General features: G+C 41.0%; 1 protein-coding gene across 1 annotated transcript in view; it reads right to left on the bottom strand.

The window, feature by feature from the left end:
- Positions 1-27166, bottom strand: part of LOC122794924 (probable ATP-dependent RNA helicase DDX60) — a 3096781-nt gene that overhangs the window by 2621276 nt on the left and 448339 nt on the right. Inside the window, exon 5 of the mRNA XM_044063517.1 lies at positions 20379-20477. Coding sequence (XP_043919452.1) covers positions 20379-20477 — 99 coding nt within the window. The remainder of the gene's footprint in view (positions 1-20378; positions 20478-27166) is intronic.

Here is a 27166-nt window from a genome sequence, read left to right as displayed (position 1 = left end):
TTTTTAGTATTATGAACTAACATACAACTAACACGGAAAAAGTAGTCAACTGACAGCTCAAGTCTTGTTAGGAGGTATGCATTTTGGTAGCATAACATATGTTGCTATATGTATACATGATATTTTTATTGCTTGTAGTACATGCCAATGATTTGTTTCAGTCTTTATTTAATAACAGTATTCTCTATTATCCACCTTTCATTGCTTTGCCTGAGTCTGTTGTGTGGAACAATGGCATCTTTTCATGCAACAAATCTAAGTTCTCTCAGTGGAGCTGGATAAGAAGCATGAATTTTCAAGAGTTGCAACATCAGAGCATCCACTGTGTTCAACAAAACATAAGTATATTTTAAGCTTGCACTGCACTTTTTGGAATATATTTTGGTTAGTAGCTGCTCCATTTTTGCTGTTTGTACTGATGTGACTGTTTTTTTCTGCACTTTAAATTTCTAATACTTCCATATTTCATAGCATAGGCTAGATTCAGATTTGCTGAATCTAAACTCTTTGGCACCACTTGAGCACAAAAAAAGCCATCCTCCATTAAGAAGGCCTTCCTCCACCCTTGTGGCAGAAGTGTGTAGCCCAGGGCCCATCTGACTTGGGGAATGCGGGAAAAAGGCTCACTTTTGGGCTTTCCTATTGATGAGTTAGTGTTAAAATTGTTTAACTTTGCTTGTATTTAAGCCCCACATTTGCATGGGTTTGTGCTCAGTTTTGCAAAGATGTTCTGAGTTTGGAATCCTTAGCCAGAGAGCTGGAGTGAATCTGAATAAATCCAAGGCATTCACAGTGTTCAACAAAAATAAGTACATTTTAAACTTGCATTGCACTTTTTGAACTGTATTTTGCTCAATTGCTGCTTCATTTTTGCTGTTTGTACAGCTGTGACTTTTTTTCTGCATTTTAAACCTCTAGTACTTCTCTATTTCATAGCATAGGCTAGATTCAGATTTGCTGAAGCCAGACTGTTTGGTATCACTTGAGCACTAAAACCAGCCATCTTACATTAAGAAGGCCTTCCTGTACCCATGATGCTGAAGTGTGTAGCCTAGGAACCATCTGACTTGGGGGTTGCTGGAAAAACGCTCAGTTTTGGGCTTCCCTATTGATTACTTTGTGATAAAACTATTTAACTTTGCTTGTATTTAAGGCCTGCATTTGCGCAGGTTTGTGCTCAGTTTGGCAGAGCTGCTCCGAGGTTGGCAGCCTTATCCAGAGATCTGGATTAAATTTGAACTAAATCCAGCGCATCCACTGTGTTCAACAAAAATAAGTAAATTTTAAGCTTGCATTGCACTTTTTGAACTGTATTTTGTTTAATTGCTGATTCATTCTTGCTGTTTGTACTGCTGTGACTGTTTTTGTCTGCACTTTAAATCTCTAGTACTTCTGTATTTCATAGCATAAGCTAGATTCAGATTTGTTGAATCTAGACTATTTGGTATCACTTCTAAAAACACTAAAACCAGGCATCCTACATCAAGAAAGCCTTCTTGCACCCTTGTGGCAGAAGTGTGTAGCCCAGGATCAATCTGAGATGGGGATTGCTGGAAAAAGACTTAGTTTTGAGCTTTCTTATTGGTTAGTTTGTGTTAAAACTGTTTGTTTGCTTGTATTTAAGCCCCATGTTTGCATGTAGCTATGCACCATGCAACAGGGTTTAGCTCTGCCATTAGAGATGTAAACGTTTAGAAAAATAATTTCCCCTTGATATAGCCTAGAGAACCCTCCTTAGCTCCACTGCCTTTCTGTGCACATTGCTACCCAGCAAGTGACTCAGCTGCGTATTCTGAAGTGTTGACACAGTCTTTCACCCTTAGCCCTCCACAAAATAGCCACCTTTGCTAGTCTCACAGCAAACTCTGGTCCATCTAACCCATCCCCACTAGTTACTACAATATATACCTGCCATAATGGACGGTCAGTTTCCCACCACTTCTCCAGCCAACCTGATTGATATGGGCATCCTCAGGCAAGATAGTAATTGCCTCATGTATACTGACAACCACTTGCTCCTAAAGCAAACAAATGCGTTATGTGAGAGATGTAACTATACCATGAAATTAGAATCAGTCCTCTCACATAACAGTAAACAAGACATACAACAGGTTGTCAGCACCCACACCTCCCCTCTCACACAAGATAAGGTCAGGACACATAAACGTACATAAGTGGAGGCACTCACTAAGAGCCTACCAAAAGATCAGAGACCTCCCAAGCACAAACAACATACACATACTGGTGCATGAACAGAATCCACCTCTACACATAACAGACACATATCAGTATCTCAGCAATTAAGCCCCTTAGGCAAAACACCTCAGAACCTAATGTTCTGGTCATAGATGACTCAACAATAAGACACACAAATGTCCCCTTCACCAGGTTGAACAAGAAGAAGGTCACAGTTAGCTGTCTGTCAGGTGCCAGGATCCATAAAATTACACACATGCTCAAGTCGCTCAACAAGTACCATTATGACTCTCTAATAGTACATGTTGATGTGAATGACTTGAGACATACCTCTCTGGACTATATGAAGAAAGATATGACCGAACTCTCAGATTATGTGTCCCAGGTAGGTATGTCCCTAGCCCTAAGCAGCATTCTATCTTCACCTAGGTTGATGACAAAATACAGACAAAAAAAAAGAAGTTATGTACTCACCATAACATTCTATGTGAGTTGTTCATCTCGCCTTCATTCTTACAGATGGGTTCAGAGCCGTTTGTCGGCTCCAAATCAGCCTACTACAAAGCCCGAGGTTTACAGACACCTCGAGGCCAAGTCCCTATCCCATGATGCACCTAGAGTTACTTCAGATTTTGTTTGCTGCGTATAATAGTGCCATGTGCCTTTCTTACCACTCTTTATGAGAAAACCCATAGAAAGATTGAGCAACCAGAATAAAACTAGCATTTCAGTCCTCAAAAATTCCTGGAGGGGATAGGAGGGTGGGAAGTAAGAATGAAGGCGAGATGAACAACTCACATGGAACATTATGGTGAGTACATAACTTCTTTATGTGAAGTTGTTCTATATCACCATTCATTCTTAAAGATGGGTAGCGTCCCCAGCACCATCTTTCTCGGGTGGCTCATGGGAGTATGCTTTTCAGGACAGTAGACCCAAAGGAGGCCCTGTCAACTTTATAATGAGTGATAAAGGTATGAGGTCTTGACCAAGTGGCTGCTGCACAAATGTTGTCTATAGGAAGTCTAGCAGAAAAGGCAGAGGATGTAGACACTGCTCTGGTAGAATGAGCCTTAATTTTGTATTGTAAGGGCATATTAGCAGCTGAACAAACAAATGTGATACAGTCAAATAGCCATTTAGATAGAGTTGTTTTTGCCACTGGCATACCTTTTCTGGTATCTGAAAAGGAAATGAAAAGCTGTTCTGATTTCCTGAAGTTTTTTGTTCTATCCAAGTAAAATCTGAGCTGTCTATGAACATCAAGCTTGTGCAGTATATACTCTACGTTGTTGGTGTGTTTGGGAAAGAACAGGCAAGTCTATAATCTGGTTAAGGTTAGTTTCAGAACAAACTTTGGACAAGAATGAGGGATTAGTTCACAGGGAGACTCTGTCAGCATGGAAAATCAAATAAGGATGCTTTATGGACAAGGCCTGAAGCTCTGACACTCTGTGGGCAGAAGTGATGGTTACTAAAAATATAGCCTTCTATGACAAACATTTCAAATTGCATGATGAAGCTGGTTCGAAATGTGGGAGAATAATGTGTGAAAACATAAAATTTAGATTCCATGGGGCATAAAGGTATTTCACAGGTGGTCTGAGATGAAAAGTCCCTTTGAGAAAGGCTTTGGACAGTTTGTGTGACCCTATGTTCAATCCTTCAAATCTAAGGTGAAAATTAGAGATAGCAGCAAGTTGAACCTGAACTGTTGCTGCTGCAGCTCCTTTATTGAAAAACATACTCAAGAACTCTAATATGGAGGCAATAGGGGCTTGGTAGGGTTAAATGTTATTTTGAGAAGCCCATATAGAAAATCTTTTCCATTTGCTAAGATATAGCTTCCTAGTAGAGGATTTATGAGAAGATATCAGAATCTGCTGCATTACACTTGAAAGGTTATGGAACCTGGCTATGTTGGGAATTGGAGCAGCCAAGCTGTCAACTTCAGGGACTGAAGAGAAGGATGAAGTTCCCCCAACGAGTGCGTCAGAAGATCTGGAACTGGGTCCAGAATCCAAGGGTCCTCCAATTGATGAAGTCGAAGGAAGAGGAACCAAATTTGACAAGGCCAATAAAGGGCTATTAGAATGATAGTCCTTCCCAGGGCTTTTGCTTTCTGTAATACTTTGGATATTAAGGGAATTGGTGGGAATGCATAGAGAAGACCCGGAGGCCAATCATGTACAAGTGCATCCCTTGGAGCTTCTTCAGGGCAAAGTAGATTCTGATTTTGTGTTCATGTGGCTGGCAAAAAGGTCACAGCAAGGTTGGCCCCACCTGCAGAAAATTCTCTCTGCTATTTGTTTCTTGAGGGAGCACTCATAAGGCAACAGAATTACTCTGCTCAGTTTGTCTGCTATCATGTTTGATTTCCCCGGGATGTGCATTGCTAACAGAAAGTGCAGGGTGGATGTAGCCCACTGCTATACTCTTAGGGCCTTGCAACAAAGGGGGTAGGACCTGGTTCCTCCTTGTTTGTTCAAGTACCAGACCACTGACATGTTGTCCGTCTGAATCACAATTGTTCCTAGAGGAAGAGAATCCTGGAAGTACTGCAACACTAAAAGTACTGCTCTCATCTCCAGAACATTGATATGCAGATGTGTCGCCTGTTTGGTCCATGTGCCTTGGGCTGTTCTTCACCTGAAATTGCCCCCCCACCCTATCACAGAAGCGTCCATGGTCACTGTGGCTGCTGGTGGGGGTAGAACAAAAGGACACCCTGTTGTAACATGTAGACAGGTCAACAACCACTGAAGATCCTTTTTGCATATGTTTGTGATTATTATTAGATGAGACATTGGGAGCTCTTGGTAAGACCATTGAGTGAATAACAGCCACTGCAGAATCCGAATGTGTATGCGGCCCAATGGTATGGCTAATATTCCAGCTGCCATCATGCCCAACAATTTTAGTACTTCTGATGCTGGAGCCTTGTCTTTGGATATGATATTGTGGACCTGCTGATGGAGTAATAAGACTCTTTCTGCTGGAAGTTTCAAAGTAGTGGTGTTGGTGTCCAATTCTGCTCCGATAAAAATGGTATGTTGCGATGGCATCAAGGCAGAATTTTCTGAATTTATAGTAATGCCCAGCTGACTGCAGAGAGTAAGAGTGGTGTCCCTGGCTTGTGTTAGCTGATGCCTGGTGGTGGCGGTGAGGAGCCAGTCGTCTAGGTAAGGAAACACCTGGAATCCCAAACATCTCAGGTGAGCCGTGACCACTGCCATACATTTGGTGAACACACTGCAAGCTGTAGTGAGACCAAAGGGCAGGGCTCGAAACTGGTAATGATTGGCTCCCAGCCGGAAGCACAGATGATCCCTCAATGGTCTGGCCAGTTTTATGTGGTAGTACGCATCCTGGAGATCTATCAAGCACATCTAATTGTCTTTCCCTAAAATGGGAAGTATTGACTGAAGCATGACCATCCGGAACTTCTCTTTCTTGACAGATCTGTTTAGTCTGCTGAGGTCCAAAATAGGTCTCTAGTCCCCTGTCTTTTTTGGTACTAAAAAGAATCTTGAGTAAGTTCCGGATCCTATGTGATCTGCTGGGACTGGTTGGATGACTCTTTTTCTTAGCAACGTTTGGACCTCTATTGTTGACTGTTGTAAGATTATGCTCAACAAGGTTTTAAGGTTGAAAGTAACTTTGCTACAAATATGCAACATAAATAAGGAATAAGATAAAGCTTGCAGAAATGTAAAAACATAGTTTAGTAATATGTGATTAGCATCCATACTAAATGACTGTGGCTTGAAAAAATAAGGAACTTGCTTATGAGTGTATTACACACACAAATCAAGAAAGCTGACTTCTTACAGACTTGGCAAGAATGTAAAAAAAACAGGATATATCAGAAAAAAACCTAATCTGCTTTCTTTAAAGAATGGACAACAGGACATGTGTCTATCCACAAGGTGTTTCCTTGAAAAATATGCTTTTCTAAGAAAGTTTATCCACAAGGCGTTTCCTTAAAAATATGCTTTTCTGCACTTATCAGCATTTGCACAAGAACAGATGTGTCAGCATTTGCGTCATCAAGGCAGTATCTTTCCAAAACCAAGAAGGTGAGTGTTTAACTAAAAATATATATAAAGTCTGTATTAAATCCAGTTATGTTAGGTGTATTGGTAGGGACACATTTGTCCTGAGGTAAATGTTATACCTCTCACATCATCTGTACTATATGAGAAGTAAAGTAGAACAGTACCTGAAGCGGCAACTTTAGTCCATGTGGTTTATTATAAAAAGTTATTTGTTATTTCTCTAAGTTGATGCTGCAAAGTATATTCTCTCATCAGTGTATATTCTGCAAGTTTCTGTATGCAACAGACTGTGAATGCAACTATAACCAGACTTTGATTTAAGCAGAATCCAGCCAGCAAGACTGTGTGTCTTAAGAAGACTTCAAATCCATCACAGTAAGCAACACCATAGTAAATACAATAACAAAAATTAATTTTGCAATGGCCAGCTAGCCTGCATTTAACACAGAGGGAGTGGTAAGCCCTGCAGAGGGTCACTTCAGTCAAATTGCAGTAACTAACATTTCTACGTATATGTAAATCCTAAACAGAAGTATTCCATTTTATGCAGCTTGCAGCAGTAAAGTTTTTTCAGACGTCTGAATCCAGTGAGACTGTAGTTCAGGAAAGTCGTAGTGCCATAAATTCTCCAAGAAAAAAGTGGATATCTACTTTGCCCAGCAGTCCGCTGCCTGTTGTGCTTCACCAGCTTCTCGAGTGAATTTGAAAAATTTCCAACCATTTGCAATAACAGCCTGATCACCTGTTTTCTTGCTCACTGGTAAGACTTTTTTCTGTGTCACATTTTTAGTATGGATGCTATTAGGCAGAATTCAAGCAAATGTAAGTCAAGTTTTACTCTTAATGTAGCAGAACAACCAGAAAAAATATGGAGTAAACTGCAATGTTGGTATGCACAGCACATTAGTAAATTAGCATTTAAGTTATCTGGCACTTGCCCACTAAAGCAATTATATAAGTCAGCACTAAAAAATTAAAAGCACTACACCCTCACAAACTCCCCTTGAGTACCTTGTTCCCCATTAGCCCTTTTAATTTCCAATTATAAAGGAATTCCCAATACTATTCTAGCATGTCCAAAGGTCAGTTGTCAATCTCCTCTCTGGTCCAGCTGGTGAATCTGGGAATCTTGAGGCAATGTTACAACTGCCTCATGTACACAGACAACCTTCTCCTCCTCCCAACAAATTCCAACACATGTGAGAGATGCAACCATATAGCCATACTGGAGGCTAAGCTCTCTCAACTCAGTACTGGCGTAACCAGTCAGGAGGAGAAGGAAACCACACTCACTACAATTCCAATCTCACATAGACCTACCACGACAGCAAACCAAACACATAAACACACAAAAACATACTCGGAGGCTCTAAATAAAAATCTGCCTAAGCAGCAGAGACCTCCAAAGCAGACACCCAAGCAACCGCTACCCCAAAACAAAACATGTACAAATAATAGCTCACAAAGCCAGTGTGCCGAACAGTCACAGCCCTTAAGGCTAAACAACACACCTGATACACTTGTAATAGGTGACTCTATCGTCAGGCACACTGACATCCCACTCACCAGGCTGAACAAGGAGAAGGTCACGGTGAGATGCCTGTCGGGCGCTAGGATCCGCCACATAACACAAGCACTCAGGTCACTCCAAGGCAAGTACAAATATGACTCAGTCATTGTCCATGCTGGTGTGAATGACCTGAGACGTACCTCCCTGGACTACATGAAAAGAGACATAGAGGAACTCTCTGAGCATGTAGCCCAGGCCAGTATGACCCTGACCTTGAGTAGCATCTTACCCTCACCAAGAATTATGCCACAATATGAAGACAAGATGATCAATTTCAACAATTGGCTTAAGTATTGGTGTCATTTAAAGGGGATCCAATGCCTGTCAGCCTGGGATGACATGCTCGACAAGCCATGATACTTCACTAGGGATGGCTTACACCTGGCACCCCTGGGCTTTCGGATATTGGCAAAGGCTCTTGCTACCCCCATAGTGCCTTTTTTAGGCAAGGCTCAAAAGACAAACCCACCTCCATAGGGATCACAAGGGATAAGAAACTAAGAGTAATGCTACTCAACACCAGAAGTCTAAACCTCAAGATGCACGCACTTGAAACTCTCCTTAGCATGGAGAACATTGATATCTGTGCAGTAACAGAAACCTGGTTCAAGGCTCCCGAGAGCACCCCAGCACTACCAGGTTATACCTCATACCATGCTTTTCGGCCCCAAAACTTGGACTGAACCACAAAAGGAGGGGGAGTATCAATATTCGTCAAAGATACCCACACCTCCAGGTTGGTGGCACAGCACGAAGCATCAGAGACTATCCATGTGCAACTAACAGTGGGTAAAACTGCCTTCTAGTTTATAGCCTGCTACAGACCACCCTCCCAAACCCAGGAACCCCACTCGGCCTTCCTGAGAACACTGGAAAATATGGAGGTCTCTCCAAACACCATTATATTGGGCGACTTCAACTACCCAAACATAGACTGGGAGCATTACTCTAGCTCCAACACCCTAGCCCAAAGGTTCCTAGAATTTATAAACTCAAATGCTATGGAACAACTTGTTACCACTCCCACAAGAGGGGAAAACATACTGGACCTGATCATCACCAACATGGGGACTCTATGCTCCAGACCAGAAGTGTATCCCTCATTGGTAAGATCAGACCATAAACTAATCTCACTGGATATTCACATCCTGACTCCACCTCCTGCCCTGAAAACCACAGTGAAAAACTTCTCTAATGTTTCACACTCCTCAAAACCGAGGTGGAATCCTTCAAAGCCCCCGGGCCTGTGGAAAATACGGCCCAGACCACAGAATCCTTTATAAACGCATTCTATGAACACCTTCAGGAATGCATGGATCATGCAATCCCAGATAAAACCAAGTCCCAATCCTCCAAAGGCAGACGTCCTGTCTGGTGGACCCCAGCCATAAACAAACTATACAATAGAAGGAGGAAGCTACTACATGAGAGAGCAAAATCCCAAAAAGGGAAGGCATCTCTGATCAGTATTAGCAAAAAACTACGGGCACTCATAAAATCATCTAAGGCCAGCTTTGAGAGAAAAATTGCACAGGACACTAAGGATAATCACAAGGCTTTCTTTAGTTATGTTAGGAACCTGGGTGGGAATTCCCAGATATGCTCAGAATTAGTCCAAAATGACAAAAAATACATCAAACCCACAGACATTGCCAACATTCTAGCTGACAGGTTCAGCGCAAACTTCTCCCCCCCTCCCCACCAAAAGGGCAAATATCTATCCCAGCAGAGTGCTGTCCCCCTGACATCTCAGATGCTCAGGTAATAGCTGCCCTCTCCAAAGCAAAAAACACAGCATCAATGGGACCAGACGGTGTCCCGGGCTGCGTCCTACATGAACTCCAAGAAGAGCTAAACCCAAACATAAAACTACTGTTCAATCTCAGCCTTACTACAGGATATGTACCCAAAGAGTGGCATACAGCAACAGTGGTCCCTCTCCACAAAGGTGGTGCCTCAACGGATCCTGGAAACTATCGCCCCATAAGCCTGACTAGCTTGGTCTGCAAAGCTATGGAAAGGATCATCATGGACCTCATAAATAAAGATATTGGGGACCTACAGACACTGGATCCTACCCAGTTTGGCTTTGTTAAGGGCAGATCCTGCCTCTTAAACCTGGTCTATTTCTTTGAAACAGTCACTAAGGCCATTGACGAGGGGAAGGTGGTCCACACAGCCTACCTGGACCTCGCAAAAGCCTTCGATGCAATACCCCACTCAGGCATTATAGATAAGCTCACCAGCTTAAATATAAACCCCTGTCACTAGATGGGTTGCAAACTGGCTCAAGGACAGAACCCACATAGTTAGAATTGCTGGAGCCATGTCAGACTCCAAACCAGTTTCAAGTGGCATCCCACAAGGCTCAGTCCGGGGACCTCTCTTGTTCGGTATATATTTCTCGGAGGTACAGGCCAACACGGAAGGACTGTGGCTGACCAAGTTTGCAGATGACTGCAAACTGGGTGCCATAATTAACACTCCAGCCGACACAAGCATCCTCCAAAAGGGTCTCATAGAAACAGACAACTGGTGCCAGAGCCATGGCCTCAAGCTAAATGCCAAAAAGTGTATAGTCATCCCCTTTGGCAAAAACAAAGTGCCCACAAATTACCACATAGGTGGTAATCCATTAAGTACAGAAGAAGTAATTAGGGACCTGTGGACCCACGTTGATAGCAATCTCTCATTTGACAACCATGTGGCCAAAGTGGTTAGAAAAACATTTTATATAGCCCACCTAATCATGAAGGGATTCACATCTAGATCAGGGGAGGTCATCGTGCCTCTTTACTCATCCCTCATCAGGCCTATAATTGAGTACAATGCCCCTTTTGGGATGTACCTTACCAGACACCTGCAGCAACTGGAAAGACCCCAAAAGTACCTCACCAAGAGGATCAAAGGGCTCAAACAGATGCCATATGCTGCCTGGTTAAAGAAACTCCAGCTCTACTCAGTGGCATACCGCCTGCTCAGAGGCGATCTGTACCTGACGTATAAAGCCATGTCCAACCCGCAATTAATGGACATGCTGCACCTCAGAAAATCCAAATCCCATCGAGCTACGCTCGAGAGACTTGAACCTCAGCACTGAAATAAATAGGACATGCTGGAGGGACAGATTCATAACCCAGAGGCTTCCTTCACTCTGGAATAAAATCCCAGTCCAGGTTAGGCAGAGTCCCTCATTGGCTCTCTTCAAGAGGAATCTTGATGAGTGGATGGCAGATCGTAGGTTTACCCCGGGTATCACTTCTGTGTCACTGTTAGACAGAGGCACAGTATACTAACCTCGAAAAAGGGCATAGCAAAATTATTTTAAAATGGGTGGCGAAAGCCAAACACACTCTGGCTAGGCTTATAAATGCCCTAGGGCAGATAGCCTAGTATGAACTTATGAACCTATAAAACCTTATTAGGGCAGGTTGATAGTAAGGCATTATGCAAATGTATTTCAATATTTGACTGGTATAAAGAAAACCATGTGGGGTATGACAAATGTTTGTGTGATTCAGATGTTAAACAGTTATGTCCTGTCATCACATGTGAAAGGTTAATCTCAGAGTTGCAACAGGAGTCAAATCAGTTACTGATAGGACCTCTAGTATATTTTCTTACAAAAGAATGTAATAAACTTCTAAGAGACATACACAATGAGTTCAGGAAGCTTAGACAAGTTATACAAACATTTTTCCAAAAGTGCATAGGAGTTTCAGATGCAGCAGAACAGGTTCCTGAGACATATCAGGCAGACCATGAGGAAACTCTTCAACAGAAGTTACAAGATAAAGGAAATAAATTAGCTGAACTGACAGAGACTGACTTCCTACATACATTGGGAAAGAGCAGGAAACTACAGCAAAAGAGATATATTTTATAATATGTTTGTGTTTTGAAAATGGTTAAGCATACATGGTAGGATGGTAAAATACAAATCATTCTCAAATGTTTAAAACTTCCATTCAATTAAAGCAAGATATTTATTAGTACTATAGTAGAGTAGAGCATATGACTGCAGTTCTCATGGCATAGTCAAAAGGTAAACAAAACAGTTCTAGTGTATAAAAATTAAATAAAAATAGTTAATAAGTATAAAGATTTAAAGTCACAAGACTGACATGCATGTATTTTCTTTTTATACAATGCACAAGAATAACAGGCAGACAACAGCACATATAAATAATGTAAATATAAACATGTGTTCGTTAAGCTAATATCTATTTGTTTTATACAATTTTTTATAATTGTATAGAAACACCACACCAGTTAAAGTTCTGAATTTTAAAAAGAAATAAGATCACGGATGGAATTAGTCAAACAGTCTTTGCAAAATGAATGGCACAGCAGTTAAATAAATACAAAAATACTGAAATCAAAAGTTAAAAAATATGTAAGCTAATTGTAAAATAATGTTTAGTTTGCATTGATATGCAAATCACAAATATAATACTAAGTGTTTTACAACTGCATTTTACTAACAGATGATTAAAGGAAAAATGCTAAAAGGGTTAACTGAAATGTGAGCTCATACCTTTCTAGACTGGATGAATAGTTACAGGAAATGTTGAGCAGATAAGATAAGAAACAAGACTGATTGCCAAACAAGTAGCTCGAGTTTTTCTAAAAACTTATTGTTATTAAAACATAATTGTTAAAATGTTCACATGCAACACTATTTGGTAATTATAATAAAACATCACAATTGTGCATATATGTCACTGATAAAAGTAAAAAAACTCAGTTACATCATGTATAGCCAGCAGATGGGTTATAGTATACATACAGTTCAAATAAATTATACAGGAAGGTACAAATAACTACTATTAGAAGTAGACAGCAAAGGCAACAGAAAAAAAACAGCCAAAAATTATCAAATCAGACAAAGGTCTATAGTTTAATAACCTGATAAAGCAAATGTATAACCAAAGTGTTGGGCTGACATACATTATAAAGCAAATAAACAATAGTGCAATACTACAGGGGGAGGGGTACTTTCTCAGTTTTACACTGACTGTGAACAGTATTACAAAAGGGTCTAAAATAAAGCTACAGGAAGAAATACCTCATTTCTTCTTGACAATACTCTTTCAGGGGGGAGGAAAAAACAGGTATTAGTACATTAGAAATATTGGTAAACAGATTAAACCTGACAGGATAAGATATTTTGCAAGTTGCTAATAGCTATCATGCTAGTTATTAATATTAAATTGTATTTACAACCTGTTAAACTGTAAAGCTATACAATAGATGACTTAAAATTGCTTTATTAAAGCTATACAAGAGAGAGTAAAGATATGTAAAAAATTGAACAAGAATGGTCACTATTTTTAATATGTTTTTGGCAAGACAATGTTGGTATGCATAAAGCATAAAAAGCATAGTTGCCTCTGGTGGCAATTCCACTAGATACTTCTAAAGAGACATAAGAATTTTCCAGAATTTTGCTTGATGTTAATGTTACTAAATTTGTAAGATTGGACTAAATGTACTTTACAGTCTCTTTATGTAAAGAATTCAGTACAAATGAAATTAATGTCTAGTAATAATTTGTCCAAGTTGTAATATTATCTCTGGTTTTAAGTTGGAGTCTTATTACTGTTTTTTGGACCATCATTTTATCTGTACTAGTATTGGTTACCCCTGATAGAGGAAAATTATATTAAAATATTGTACTCATACAGCTAATTGACTAATATGTACATAGCATTCTTTAGTGTATAAGTCATGTTTTTTTTAAATCCTCTGGTATTAAATATACTGAAATAATTGCATTCAAATATTTATTATCTAAACCCAGTTCAGTACTTTACCAAGATGTTAATGGGCAGTTCAGAGACAAGACCACAATGTTATGGTTAAAATTACATTGAAACTGTATATTTTCAGCAGTGTATAAATGCTTGCAGTAGCACATAGTTTTTGCCTCTTATAAATATTAGTCTATCTCTAATCTTTTGATATTAATAAAAGTAAAGAGTTAATTCAACAGTTGCAAAGAGTTAATGAAAGAGTTCTAAGTCATAACATGAAATTCTGTGATTGCAAAAAAAATAAATGAATCAAGTTAAAAAATAAAACTAAAGAAGACACAGCTCATAACTGATAACATTTTCACAGAATGGTCTGTAAAAGAAAAAGTTTTTAAATATATTCAGTTTTAGTAGTAATACTTGATATCTGTATTAACTATGTAAATTGTATTTTGACTTGTGTATCAAAAGAGGACTAAAGATTTTGTTTCTTAATGTATTTTCTATATAATGTGATCAAAAATACATATCAGTATAAAGTTCTTTAAATATGTTTAAAAATAAAATGAGGGAATTGTAAGATTATTCTCAACAAGGTTTTAAGGTTGAAAGTAACTTTGCTACAAATATGCAACATAAATAAGGAATAAGATAAAGCTTGCTTAAATGTTGAAACAGAGTTTAGTAATATGTGATTAGCATCCATCCTAAATGACTGTGGCTTGAAAAAATAAGGAACTTGCTTATGAGTGTATTACACACACATCAAGAAAGGTGACTCCTTACAGACTTGGCAAGAATGTAAAAAACAGGATATATCAGAAAAAACCTAATCTACTTTCTTTAAAGAATGGACAACAGGACATGTGTCTATCCACAAGGCGTTTCCTTGAAAAATATGCTTTTCTAAGAAAGTTTATCCACAAGGCATTTCCTTAAAAATATGCTTTTCTGCACTTATCAGCATTTGCACAAGAACAGATGTGTCAGCATTTGCATCATCAAGGCAGTATCTTTCCAAAACCAAGAAGGTGAGTGTTTAACTAAATCTATGTATAAAGTCTGTATTAAATCCAGTTATGTTAGGGGTATTGGTGGGGACACATTTGTTCTGAGGTAAATGTTATATCTCTCACATCATCTGTACTATATGAGAAGTAAAGTAGAACAGTACCTGAAGCGGCAATGTTAGTCCATGTGGTTTATTATAAAAAGTTATTTGTTACTGTTCTAAGTTGATGCTGCAAAGTATAGTCTCTCATCAGTGTATATTCTGCAAGTTTCTGTATGCAACAGACTGTGAATACAACTATAACCAGACTTTGATTTCAGCAGAATCCAGCCAGCAAGGCTGAGTGTCTTAAGAAGTCTTTAAATCCATCACAGTAAGCAGCACCATAGTAAATACAATAACAAAAATTAATTTTACACCTGTTCCCTGTAACTGGGTGGAATGTCCAGAATTGTTGTTGTCAATGGAGGGGGTGTGGTGAAAGGAATGAAATAGCCTCTGGAAATAATACTTTGTACCCAGTTGTCATTTGTTATTTTGAGCAAGGCATCTGGATACAAAGATAAGCAACCCCTAACTGCCTCCAGAGTGGGTGGGCCTCCTTTCAGGAACATTGGTAGGGCTTCCCAAAGAACTGATGTCTGTCGACCTGATTTTGCGGACCCCCCCCCCCTCTGCTGCGAGGGCAGCATCTTCCATTATTGCCCCCTCCTCTGCCTCTAGATGGGTGTTCACCACGTGTGTCCTAAAAGGCTCCTTGTGCTTTTTGGAACCACATCTTTCCTCCCCTTTGACCCTTGGGGTAGGGTCTGATAGGAGTGGAAAAATGGACTCCGACGACAGACAGAGTCTTTCCCTCCTGTTCACACCTGGTTAAAGTTTCCATAACTTTGGGCCTGAAAAGGGATGAGCCATCAAAAGGGGTGTTGACAAAGGATGACTTAAAGGGCTCCATGAAGGAACACAAGCGCATCCAGGAGTGTCTCCTAAGAGCAATTCCTGTACCCATTGCCCAACTCGTTCCATCAGCTGCATATGAAATGAGGTCCATGGACAAGTTGACTATGGAATTGAGGGTAGCAAGCTGGGAGGCAACTTTATCTGAAGCTGCTGCAGCTACTGAACCCTGAAGAGTATCTCCACGCTTTTTTAGGAAATCTCTTTACAGTCTCGTAAAATGGGTGAGAGAGTTCAGTGAATGCAGTGAAAACATCGCTGAACTGTACGTGTGCTTCTTGTATCTATCCATGATCCTAGAATCTCTGTTAGGAGGATGGACAGAGGAAGAAGTTTCCAAAATCTCCTTTTTGGTGGCTGCCACCACCACCATGGCATCAACTGGCACTCCCTTGGTAAGAAAGGACTTTTCCTGGGGGGCAGAAATAAATTTATTAGACTTGTTAGGGACAGGCGCGATGGTGTCTGGAGACTCCCACTCCCTTCGTGAGACCAGCTCCATGAGCTCACTGAAGGGCGGAGACACCCAAGAGGTTTAGTGTTGAGACCTGAAAGCCTTCAGGAGAACTGACTTATCTTCAGTAGGGTTGCTGGACTGCCAGTCACCCCTCTGCCTAAAGATTTCTAGTATCTCAGCAAATGAGATATCGTCAGAGGGGGACCGTGAGGACCCTTCTGATTCATCCAAGTCAGTATCGGATGTGAGAGACTCCTGTGGGGAGTCTAAGTGGTTCCTCTTATAGATTCTCTTCCTGGGAACCTCATCAGTGGGAACGTTTGGTGAGGTCTCGGAAGAGCAGGGGCCACCCAATGGAGCTTCCTGAGGCTCTGGGTCTCCACGCTTAGAAAGGATCTGTGAAGCGGAAGTGGACACAGGTGCTTTTGGGGAGGAGGTAGTTGGACCTGAAGACGGAGATGTCTTGGGAGACATAACTCTCCTCATGGCTTCGAAGGCACCTCTGCTCCAATGAGACGGGACCACTGGATCCGAAGAAACCATCGATCCCCCCGCACCAGGACAGTGGGCTCCGAACCAGAGGTCGGAGCTGAGCTCATCCGAGCCGAAGCCCCAAGAGGCAAAGTCGGGACTGACAAGTCAGTCCGACTATCCTCCCCGGACCTGACCAGAAAGTGTCGACTCCTAGACTCCTCAATCGGTGCCGAGGAAGTCTGAGTAAATGGAACCGATGACACTGGAACAGGCATCGGTTCCGAAGGCTCAATGATCATCAGGTCTGACTCCTCCAGCTCTGATGGCTCGAAGGAGGAAAAGAAGTCTATGGCAAAACAGATTTAGAGTCTGAAACCACCTGGGTCAGAGCCGACAAAAATTTAACGCACGCCGGTGCCTGTAGCAACTTCTGCACCACACGATCCACATCCAAATCAGACAGGCTAATCAAGGAAAAGATGAATGGATGGATGGAGGTACTGACTGTAGAATAGGGGATTTAAGGACTTCAGACACCGGTTCCAGGACTGGGGACTGGCTCCGAAAGACAAGAGGCTCGGCTCCGAGGGCTGTGGAGACAACGTTGACTCTTTTTTAGATTTTTTTACTTCTGAAGAAGCAGAAGCCGTGGAAGACTTTGAAGACGTACTAGATGAACCCTGGTCACTCAAAGCTTCCTAAAACGATGGTTTAAGAAGTCCTCTATCAATAAGTTTTCTTTTTCACTCCTGAAGGACTCTAGATGAAAAAGAATGGTAAATGCAGCAGCTTTCCTGTAAGTGCTGATCTCCAAGGCAATACACACAATTTACATGACTATCCATGATGGACATTTTATGTTTTGGACAGTTTTTAAATCCTGACTTAGGATGCTTATTCTTGTCCTGATCAGCCTTACTCAAAAATACAGTATGCAAACAACTATGTACTGTACTATAAAGAGACACACCCAAACAACTAGCAAAGTTTAAACTAAAGCTAAGATAAAGAAACAAGCCCTAAATAACAAATGGACTGAATATTAAACTATTCAAAAACACACACACACACACACACACACACACACACACACACACACACACACACACACACACACACACACACACACACACACACTCAATAACTACTTATATAACTACCTATATAATGATTTTAAAGCACACCAAAGGGAAAGGGAATCTTAAAGGCCTATAGAAAAAAAGAGGCCAAAAAAGAGAAGAAATATCTCTAATAACGAGCTATAAAGGCTATCACCATCAAAGATTATCAAACTTGTTTAAAAAAATTTGTTCTAAAGATATTTTAACAACAATTTTCCTAAATAGTTAGAGAAAAAGAATTATACTGGCCCAGGCTGTGCAAGGAACCTCCAATCTACTGCAGTGGCAAACTAGATCTGAGGTAACTCTAGGTGCATCATGAGATAAGGACTTGGCCTCGAGCTGTCTATAAACCTGGAGCTTTGTAATAGGCCAACTTGGAGACGACGATCAGTTCCGAACCCATCTGTAAGAATGAACGGCGAGATAGAACAACTTCACAGTGATTAATTTCAATAATTGGCTTAGCTTCTGGTGTCACTCCAGGGGGATCCAGTATCTATCTGCCTGGAAGACATGGTCAACAGTCCAGGCTGCTTTGCCATTGATGGCCTTCACCAGTCTCCTCACGGCTTTCAGATACTGGCAAAGATGCCTGCCTTCCCCATAGTGCCTTTTTCAGGCAATGTACAAACAACAAAACTTCTGACGGAAAGAAATCCACTAAAGACAAACTCATGGTCATGTTGCTTAATGCGAGAAGATTAAACAGTAAACTGCACTCCCTGGAAGCCCTCCTCATCTTGGAAGATGTTGACGTTTGTGCAGTCACTGAGACTTGGTTCAAGGATGCTGAGAGCACCCCAGCCGTACAAGGCTACAATGCCTTTCACACGTTCAGACCCCAAAATAAGTGTGAAAGAACCACAGGTGGAGGTGTAGCAGCCTTCATTAAAACCAATTACACCTCAAGCCTGGTGAAACAGTGCAACTCTCTTGAGCAACTCCAGGTCCAATTAACTATAGGTAAAATACCCTTCCACATCATTGCTAGTACAGGTCCCCCACCATGAACCAGGAGAAGCACACTGTCTACCTGGACTTGCTACACTCATTCAGTATACAGCCTAACACCTTGGTCATGGGAAATTTCAACTATCCTTCCATCGACTGGGCGAGTTCCATGAGTGCAAACATGATCACTATGAGGTACCTGGGCTTTGTTAATTCAATGCCCCAGAACAGTTGGTCCACACCCCCACAAGGTGCTTAAATGTCCTGGACCTAGTGCTCACCAACATAGGTTTGGTCACTGCACTACCTCCTGTGTGTTCCCTCCCTAGTAATGTCAGACCATAAATCTATCTCTTTTGAAGAAAAGTTCAAACCTGACACCCCCACAGTAGTAAAAAAAAACTGAATAATTTGTCTAAAGCAAACTACTGCCTACTAAGTGATGGTATAAAAAGTGTCAAAGCTCCTGCCAACATAGCTAATAATGACTCATATGCACAGGAATACACAAATGCCCTATTATAGCCACTTAAACAAATCCATTGACTTGGCTGTATCTTACAGGAACAACATCAGGTCTTTAGAAAAAAAAACAAGCCACCCTGGTGGACTGTAAGTACAAATATAAAAGAAAGAAATTGTTATCTAAGAACATGAGGGTATTTGCTCAACAGACAAAGAATACCCTCCACAGCTTAAACAAGCAAATCAGATATCTTGTTAAGTAATTTCAGACTAGTTACAAGTCTAAATTAGCATCCCTAGCTAAAGACAATCATAAGGCATTCTTTAGCTACATCTGAAGCCTAAAATGGAATGCCCAGTTGTGTGCCAAACTTATAGTGGATGGTGCAACTCATACTGAACCTGACGAAATTGCCAACCTGCTAGCCAACAGATTTGGCAATAACTTCACGCCCCCATCACCACCAGACATACCCCCAAAGCATTGCTGACACCAGTCCTCTACCAAATATCTCCAAAGAACATGTCATACAAGCATTCTACAAGGTCAAAAACATGGCCTCTACTGAACCAAAATAACATCCGAGTCTGCTTACTAAAGAATCTAAACCAAGACCTAGTGGAACCACTTGGCACTCTCCTGTGAACCTATGAACCTATCTCTGTAGATGTCATGCAAGAGACAGCAGAAATGCTTGCATTCTCAAATAGCAGATTATCAGAAGACGTAATGCTGTTCCACTTCTATTAAGGCTACTTAGACTGCTTATTACTTTATTTAGAATGGCTTACTAAAAATAGTCAGGCAAGGGCACATAAATAAATGTCTTCCATACTAGGCTAGAAGACAGCCTAGAGAAGCTCATTAGGATGCTGGACAGATGCCACTTCACCTTTCAGCTATGCCTGCTGTACATTATGATATGGCAGTGTTACTTCACTGTACGCATGAACTGGATGACAGTGCATTCTTCCAATAACAAAAACATCAGTTTTCATTAGAGGCAGGGGAGAGGACTATGTTCCATACTCCACTGTGTGAAAATTAACTTTGTACTCAAGAATGTTAAGGCAAACTTTATTTTAGAAGGGTCTAGTCACTTTCTGTTGGTAAAAAAACAGTAAGCAACACCACCACCAGTTAAGCAATGGCTATGAGATAGACAGAACATGTGGCTTTAAAACAAAAAATCTCATCACACCAGGACTGCATACAAGATGAAATGCATTATAACTGTTTTGGGGTTAGGTAAGAAGCAGCAAATTGAAGAAGATTACAGGGTATAAGACGAAAAATAAAATCTGTTGAGAACATACACTGTTAGACATATTATTAGTAAACAATTTATGCAGATTACCTTGTTTTCAATGTCCAAATGTATACATTTAGAAGAGATGGATGAAGGCCTTGATAAACACTGAATTAGAATTTTATGAGCTTCAAACATTTCTTTATGCTGTTGGAGTAAAAAACAAAGTTGGTACATGTGCAAAGCATTGTTTAACATTTACATTAATGAATAGTCTGGCAGTTCTGAACAGAAGATTAAGTCACAAGTGTCAAATGACTCGCATGTTTGGAAGAAATTGTCATGCACCTGTTGTCCTAAACATAACAGCTAACATACAACTGTGATAAACATTACCCTCCAATGAAGATGTCTTGAAGGTGTTCTGAAAATCTTTCATCTGTTAGTTTTCACTCAAAAGTTCCCTGTGTTCTGTTTATAATAGCATACATACCAAAATAAACTCAATTAACAGCCCTCTGATTAACAAATGTTTAAATTATCATTGTGCAGAAACCTTAAAAAGAAAAAAAAACATACTTTCTATTTTTAGGCACAATCATTTCGGTACTTTTTGAACCTATTAATGAAACTTTCAGCATCTGCAGATGACAGATATGCTAAAAGGGAATGCAAATTACTTATCTACCATGTAATAACTATGTAAGTGGGTCCATTGATCACTTTCAGCCAGAGCATGGGCCACAAAGGCAGGAGTAATGCAGACATAATGCAGACAGCTGAGTACCTTGAGAATATCCATGCAAACACAGGCAGAACTCCATACTGATGGTGACCAGAGATCAGGACTGAACCCTGCAGCTGTAAGGCACGGACATGACCACCAAAACACCAGGCTGTTTCATACCAGCATGCAAGTCTGAAGTTTCAGTGATGGAACACAAGCAAGATGCTCAACTCCACAATATCATATTAGTTTTCCACGACAAATGTTTCTTTGCAGTGTAATAAAATACTACAATAAAATGTCTAAAGAAAGCTCTTTTTGCTGTGTGAATAATTAATGTAAACTACGTTACATTCCGTTTCCCTCAAGGCTTAACATGAACATATGCATCATTCTTTAAAAGAAATTTTCAATAGTATAACTGCCTGTCTTCAGGGCAAAAGCCAATGCTGTGGTGTACAGGAATAAAGCCCAGATTATGGCCCAGCTAACCTTAATTTGATTAGCGTTTTGGTGCTGGCAGGGAAGGAGGGATTGTGCCCATCCTAAGTCAATCTCTGCTGGTGGCCGGAGGTGCACAGGGGATATTATCCCACAAGAGAACAGAATATTAGCTGAGTTTCCCTGGAAGAGAAAGGATATGCTGGCATGCCCCACTGCATACAAGTTCGAGGACATACAACTCCATACAGAAGGAAGGGTTAACAGGTGCTTAATAGACTACTGATACATGAGGATTTTAAGTAGCCTAGCCTCACATTCCTGTGATAGTTTTTTTAGCCCTTACACATGGGGGAAGCAGGGAAGATATGCTAGGGCATTTACTTCTTTCCCTTCTCCATGAGGGAAAGTGATGCTGAACTGGGAGTGCATTTTACAGATTCTCATCCAGTCATCCAAATTACATTTGAATAGAGTAAGAGACAGACTTTGCTTTATATGCAGTGGAAGACAGTTCCATAGAACACTACTGTCTATGATACATACCTATCCCTCCAGCATGTCCTATTTATATCACAAAAGAGACTGAGATCCCCTGAGTGGGTGTTCACACTACTACTGGCTTGTGAATGTGTGATAGATCTGACAGGATAGGGTCACATGAGACTGTGTACATCAGGCAGAGGTCACCTCTTAGTAGTCTATATGATACCAAAAAGAGTGACAAGGCTTTGAGACAGTCAGCATTGTTTTTTTAAGCTCTTGATTGTTTTTAGTGAGAAAGCACTGCGGTTGTTATAGTTGTGAAAAGAGTTTGGACAAATACATACTAAAAGGGGTTGTGATGCCCCTGCACTGGCCAACTAATGAAGGGGGCCTCAATCCTCACCACTGGCAATAGTTAGGGGGCTTACACACTGGGAGGATGACAAGTACATACAGTAAAGTGCAATTTCCCTTAAGAGCACACAGAGATCACAGTCAGTCTGGGGCTGGTTTCTCCCTCTTTCTCCAGATCCCCAATAAGACTACCAACTGGCACAGCTATAGAGTTGAGATCTCAGCTGAGTGGCCAAGCTAAGACCTCCAGCACCCTCTCTGTCCAAACAGTGCTTTGTGTCCCTGACCAAGTAGCTGACATCCCCCCCCCCCACATACACACACACACACACTTTGAGATTTGATTTATACACACACACACACGCACACACACACACACACACACACACACACACACACACACACACACACACACACACACACACACACACACACACTCACACACAACTGGGAAAAGCTGGCACAGGTTTAGCTATGCCCCCCTTCTGCTCAGACTATAAGGTAGTTCTGACTGCCAGCAGCCACTACATATAGGTTCATAGGTAGTTACTAAGGTACTGGCCCTAGGGCCTATATAAGCCTAGCCAAAAAGGTACCCTGGCTTTCACCACCCAAGAAAATTATTTTCCTGTGCCCCTGTCGAGCAGAGACACAGAGGAGATCCCTAGGGTGAATTTCCTATTTCCCATCAAATCATCAAGATTTTTCTTGGAGTGCTAATGAGGAGCTTTGTTTGATATAGTTAGGTAGTTTTTTCCAGAGTATGGGAAGTCTCTGGGACACGAATCTATCTCTCCAGCATGTTCTGTTTATTGTGCTGACAAGGTTTGGGTCCCTAGAGCATGTAGCTCGGAGGGATTGGGATTTCTTTAAGTGGAGCATGTCCAAGAGCTCTGGGTTTGACATAGCTTTGTATGTTAGCCAGAGATCACCTCTGAGTAGGCGATATGCGATGGAGTAAAGCTGGAGTTTTTTGAGATGGTCTGCGTAGGGCATCTGTTTGAGGCCAGTAATCCTATTTGTGAGGTATTTCTGCGGCCTTTCCAGTTGTTGTAGATGTCTTGTGAGGTACACACCAAAAGGGATGTTGTACTCTATAATGGGTTTAATGAGTGATGAGTAGAGGGGAACAATGACCTCTTTTTTCCTGGATGAGAAAGCTTTTGTGATGTGTGCCACGCAGAAGGATTTCCTGACTACTGTAGCGATGTGATTATCAAAGGAGAGACTAATGTCCACCTGTGTCCCAAGGTCTCTTATCATACTTTCAGTGTTAAGTAGACTACCACCTATGTGGTAGCTCATGGGTACAGAGTTTTTACCAAAGGGGATGACAATGCACTTTTTGACATTGAGCTTGAGGCCATGGCTTTGACCCCAGACATCTGTCTCAGTGAGGCCCTTTTGTAGGATGTCCACATCATTAGGAGTTTTGATTATGGCTCCTAGTTTGCAGTCATCTGCGAACTTTGTTAGCCAAGGACCTTCTGTGTTAGCCTGTACTTCAGAAAAGTAGATAACAAACAGGAGAGGACCCAGGACTGAACCCTGTGGTACTCCACTTGTCACTGATCTGAAGTCGGATTTGGAGTCTGCTACTTTCACAGTGTGGGTTCTGTCAGTGAGCCAGTTGGCAACCCATCTTGTGACATAGGGATTTATACCTAGTTTAGTGAGTTTATCTATAAGTCCAGAGTGGGGGATGGTGTCAAAAGCCTTGGTGAGATCTAGATAGGTTGTGTGACCAACCTTACCCTCATCTATGGCATTGGTGACTGCTTCAAAGACGTCTGTCAGGTTTAGGAGACATGATCTGCCTTTTACAAATCCAAACTGGGTGGGGTCCAGAGTTTGGAGATTACCAATGTTTTTGTTTATAAGTTCCATGATGATACATTCCATGGCCTTGCAGACCAGGCTCATTAGGCTAATGGGGTGGTAGTTCCCAGGGTCCATGGTGGCTCCCCCTTTGTGGAATGGGATAACTGTGTGCCATTCAGTGGGCACAAAGCCTGAGGTGAGGATATGATTGAACATGGTGCTTAGGTGGGGTGCCAGTTCATTCTGTAGCTCGTGTAGAACACAGCCTGGGATGCTGTCAGGTCCCATGGATGCTGTGTTCTTGGCTTTAGAGAGTGCGTTTTTTACCTGTGCAGCAGTGATTACAGGAACTTTGTATTCTTCCTGTACAGAGATGGGCCCTTTTGGGGGTGACAGGGGGGTAAAGTTAGCACTGAACCTATCTGCCAGGATGTTGGCAATATCAGTTGGTTCTGTATATTTAGTGCCATTGTGCTGTAACTCAGAGCAGATCTGAGTGTTGCCATTGAAATTCTTGACATAGCTATAGAATGCTTTGTGGTTGTCTTTAGAATCAGTAGCAATTTTGTTTTCGTAACTAGCTTTGGAGGATTTTATGAGGGATCTCAGCCTCTTACTGAGGCTGACCAGGGAGTTCCTCTAATCATGGGATTTTACTCTTCTTTTCCAACAGTTTCTTTCTTCTGTTGTAGAGTTTGTTTATGGCAGGGGACCACCAGATTGGCTTCATTTTTTTGGAGGATAGCATCTTCGTTCTGTTAGGGATAGCACGATCCATGCACTTGTATAAGTGCTTATAAAGTGCATTTGTGTAGGATTCAGCAGTCGTACCTCTATTGTCCGTCTGCATGGGTGTTGTGAATTTTGCCACTTCTGTCTTAAGAAGCATGAAGTTGGCTTTGGAGAAATTTTTTATGGTGGATTCCTCAATGGGGGGGTGGGGGCGGGATGTGGATGTCTAGGATGGCTAGCTTGTAGTCGGATTTGACCAACAAGGAATTGACCTCTGTTGTGGAACACCGGCCACCCATGTTGGTAATGACCAGGCCTAGGATATTGCTTCCCCTGATGGGGGTCTGGATAAGTTGATCCAAGGCATTGGAATATATGAATTTCAGAAAACGTTGAGCAAAAGAGTTGATACATGAGTAGTTTTCCCAGTTAATGGTGGGGTAGTTGAAATCACCCATTATTTGTGTGTTGGGTTGTACCTAATATTTTCCAGTGTATCAAGAAATGAGGAGTGGGAATCCTGGGGCATGGTGGGGGATCTGTAACAAGTTACAATTTGGATTACAATCTTGCCCAGAGTTAGTTGCACTTGGATAACCTTGGATGCATTATGCTAAGCAACTAGCCTGGAGGTGTGGATATCCTTAATGAATATGGACACGTCTCCGCCTTTAGTGTTTCGTTTCGGGTTAGGTGGCCGAAAGATGTGGTATGAATTATAGCCTAGTAATGCAGGGGTGCTCTCTGGAGTCTTGAACTAGGTCTCTTTGACTGCACATATGTCGATGTTCTCCATTTTACCTCGAGTGAATGCTACCATTGAGTAGCATTACCCTCAGATTTTGCTTGCTTGTACCTGTTATGGTGGTGAATTTGTCATTTGAACCTTGCTTAAAAAGGCACTATAGGGGTGGCAAGAGTCTTAGCCAGTATCCGGAATCCCAAAGGCGACATTTGGAAAGCATTGTGGTCTGTCGATCATGTCATCCCATCTCATTTAATGTCATATCAACTACTTTAAGGCCCTTAACAGAGGGTTTCCAATCCTACTGTGTAATGTTACTATTATCAAAATGGTAGTCTGACCAAGAACAAGGCTATTTAAGAGTGCCCTGTACAGTGTCATCAAATAAATATGCAAGTACTCTAAGAGCTTAAATATGTCTCACAAATATCAGCCACAAAGATTGGTTTAAATATATTTAATAATATGTAATAAAAGAACAAGACAGTACTCAGTAAGTCAACACAGTAAATTCAGAGTTCACAATCACAGGAAATATTTTAAAGCAACATTGCAAGACAGTCACAAATAAATACAGCAGACATCTAAACTAATCTTTACTATATTCCTATCTATCTCTAAGAGAGATACTATGCCCTAAATCTTACTTACGGCAAGGCAAGTGCAGATGATGATGATGAATGAATGTTCTTGCTAGGTCCAAGACAAAATACAAAAGGCCCAGTCTCTCTCTGAGATAGTTCTTAAATTAATATCAGATATTACTGCTGGGTTAGCTTGGATGACATCACTTTTTGTCACCTGACTTAAGTTCCCAAGCTAAACCAGAAACTAACAGAATTTAACATCTCTGTGTTAAAAATACACATCTTTCAGATATTTGCTCAGAACTTGGAAGTCATAAAACAATAAAACACTTCACATTTTAAACCTAGTAATTATTTCTCTCCAAGACAATACAAAAAACTTCTATCTATAGACATTGTGTCTGCTACACTGAAATCGAGAGATAACTTCTCTTGTTTATGGCCTAGCTATAAAGTAACTTAACCTCAACTAAGCTTAAGTTTTGCTAGTTAACCCCGTTATGTTCTAGTTTCTACTGTTAAAACATACATTTCCACAGATATATAGTTTATATGCATTTCTGTTCTAAGTCAGCAAGGCATGCTGTGGTTACATCTTAGCTCAATGCATAACATACAGTTCTATATAAATCATATCAATATTCACAAATTACATAGAATTATTTAAAAAATTTCAGATAGCTGGACTGGCAGTGTCACATTTCTCCCCCTACACCCTCCCCCGAAAACTCAAGCTAGTTTTTCAAGTGACCCTTGCGAAACATTGCTTGAGAGGGTTCAGCCTATCTGGGAATACCTTACCCCATTCCCTGTCTTGAGAGCCCATATGCATTGGAATTGCTAACCCCACTGTGGTGCTGCACTGTCATATATGGTTGCAACCCTACGCTCCACCGTAGTACCTTGGCATTTTGCTGGCTGGCTCGATGTACCCATGTTAAGGGACTGTGGTCTGTAACTACAGTGAATTTCCTTCCATACAGATAAGGCTGAAGTTTCTGCA

This window comes from Protopterus annectens, chromosome 2.part1, assembly GCF_019279795.1.
Source record: "Protopterus annectens isolate FY-2018-M chromosome 2.part1, PAN1.0, whole genome shotgun sequence".
Lineage (NCBI taxonomy): Eukaryota > Metazoa > Chordata > Ceratodontiformes > Protopteridae > Protopterus > Protopterus annectens.
Note: the sequence above shows the minus strand (reverse complement) of the source record. Positions and strands in the feature narration are given on the sequence as shown.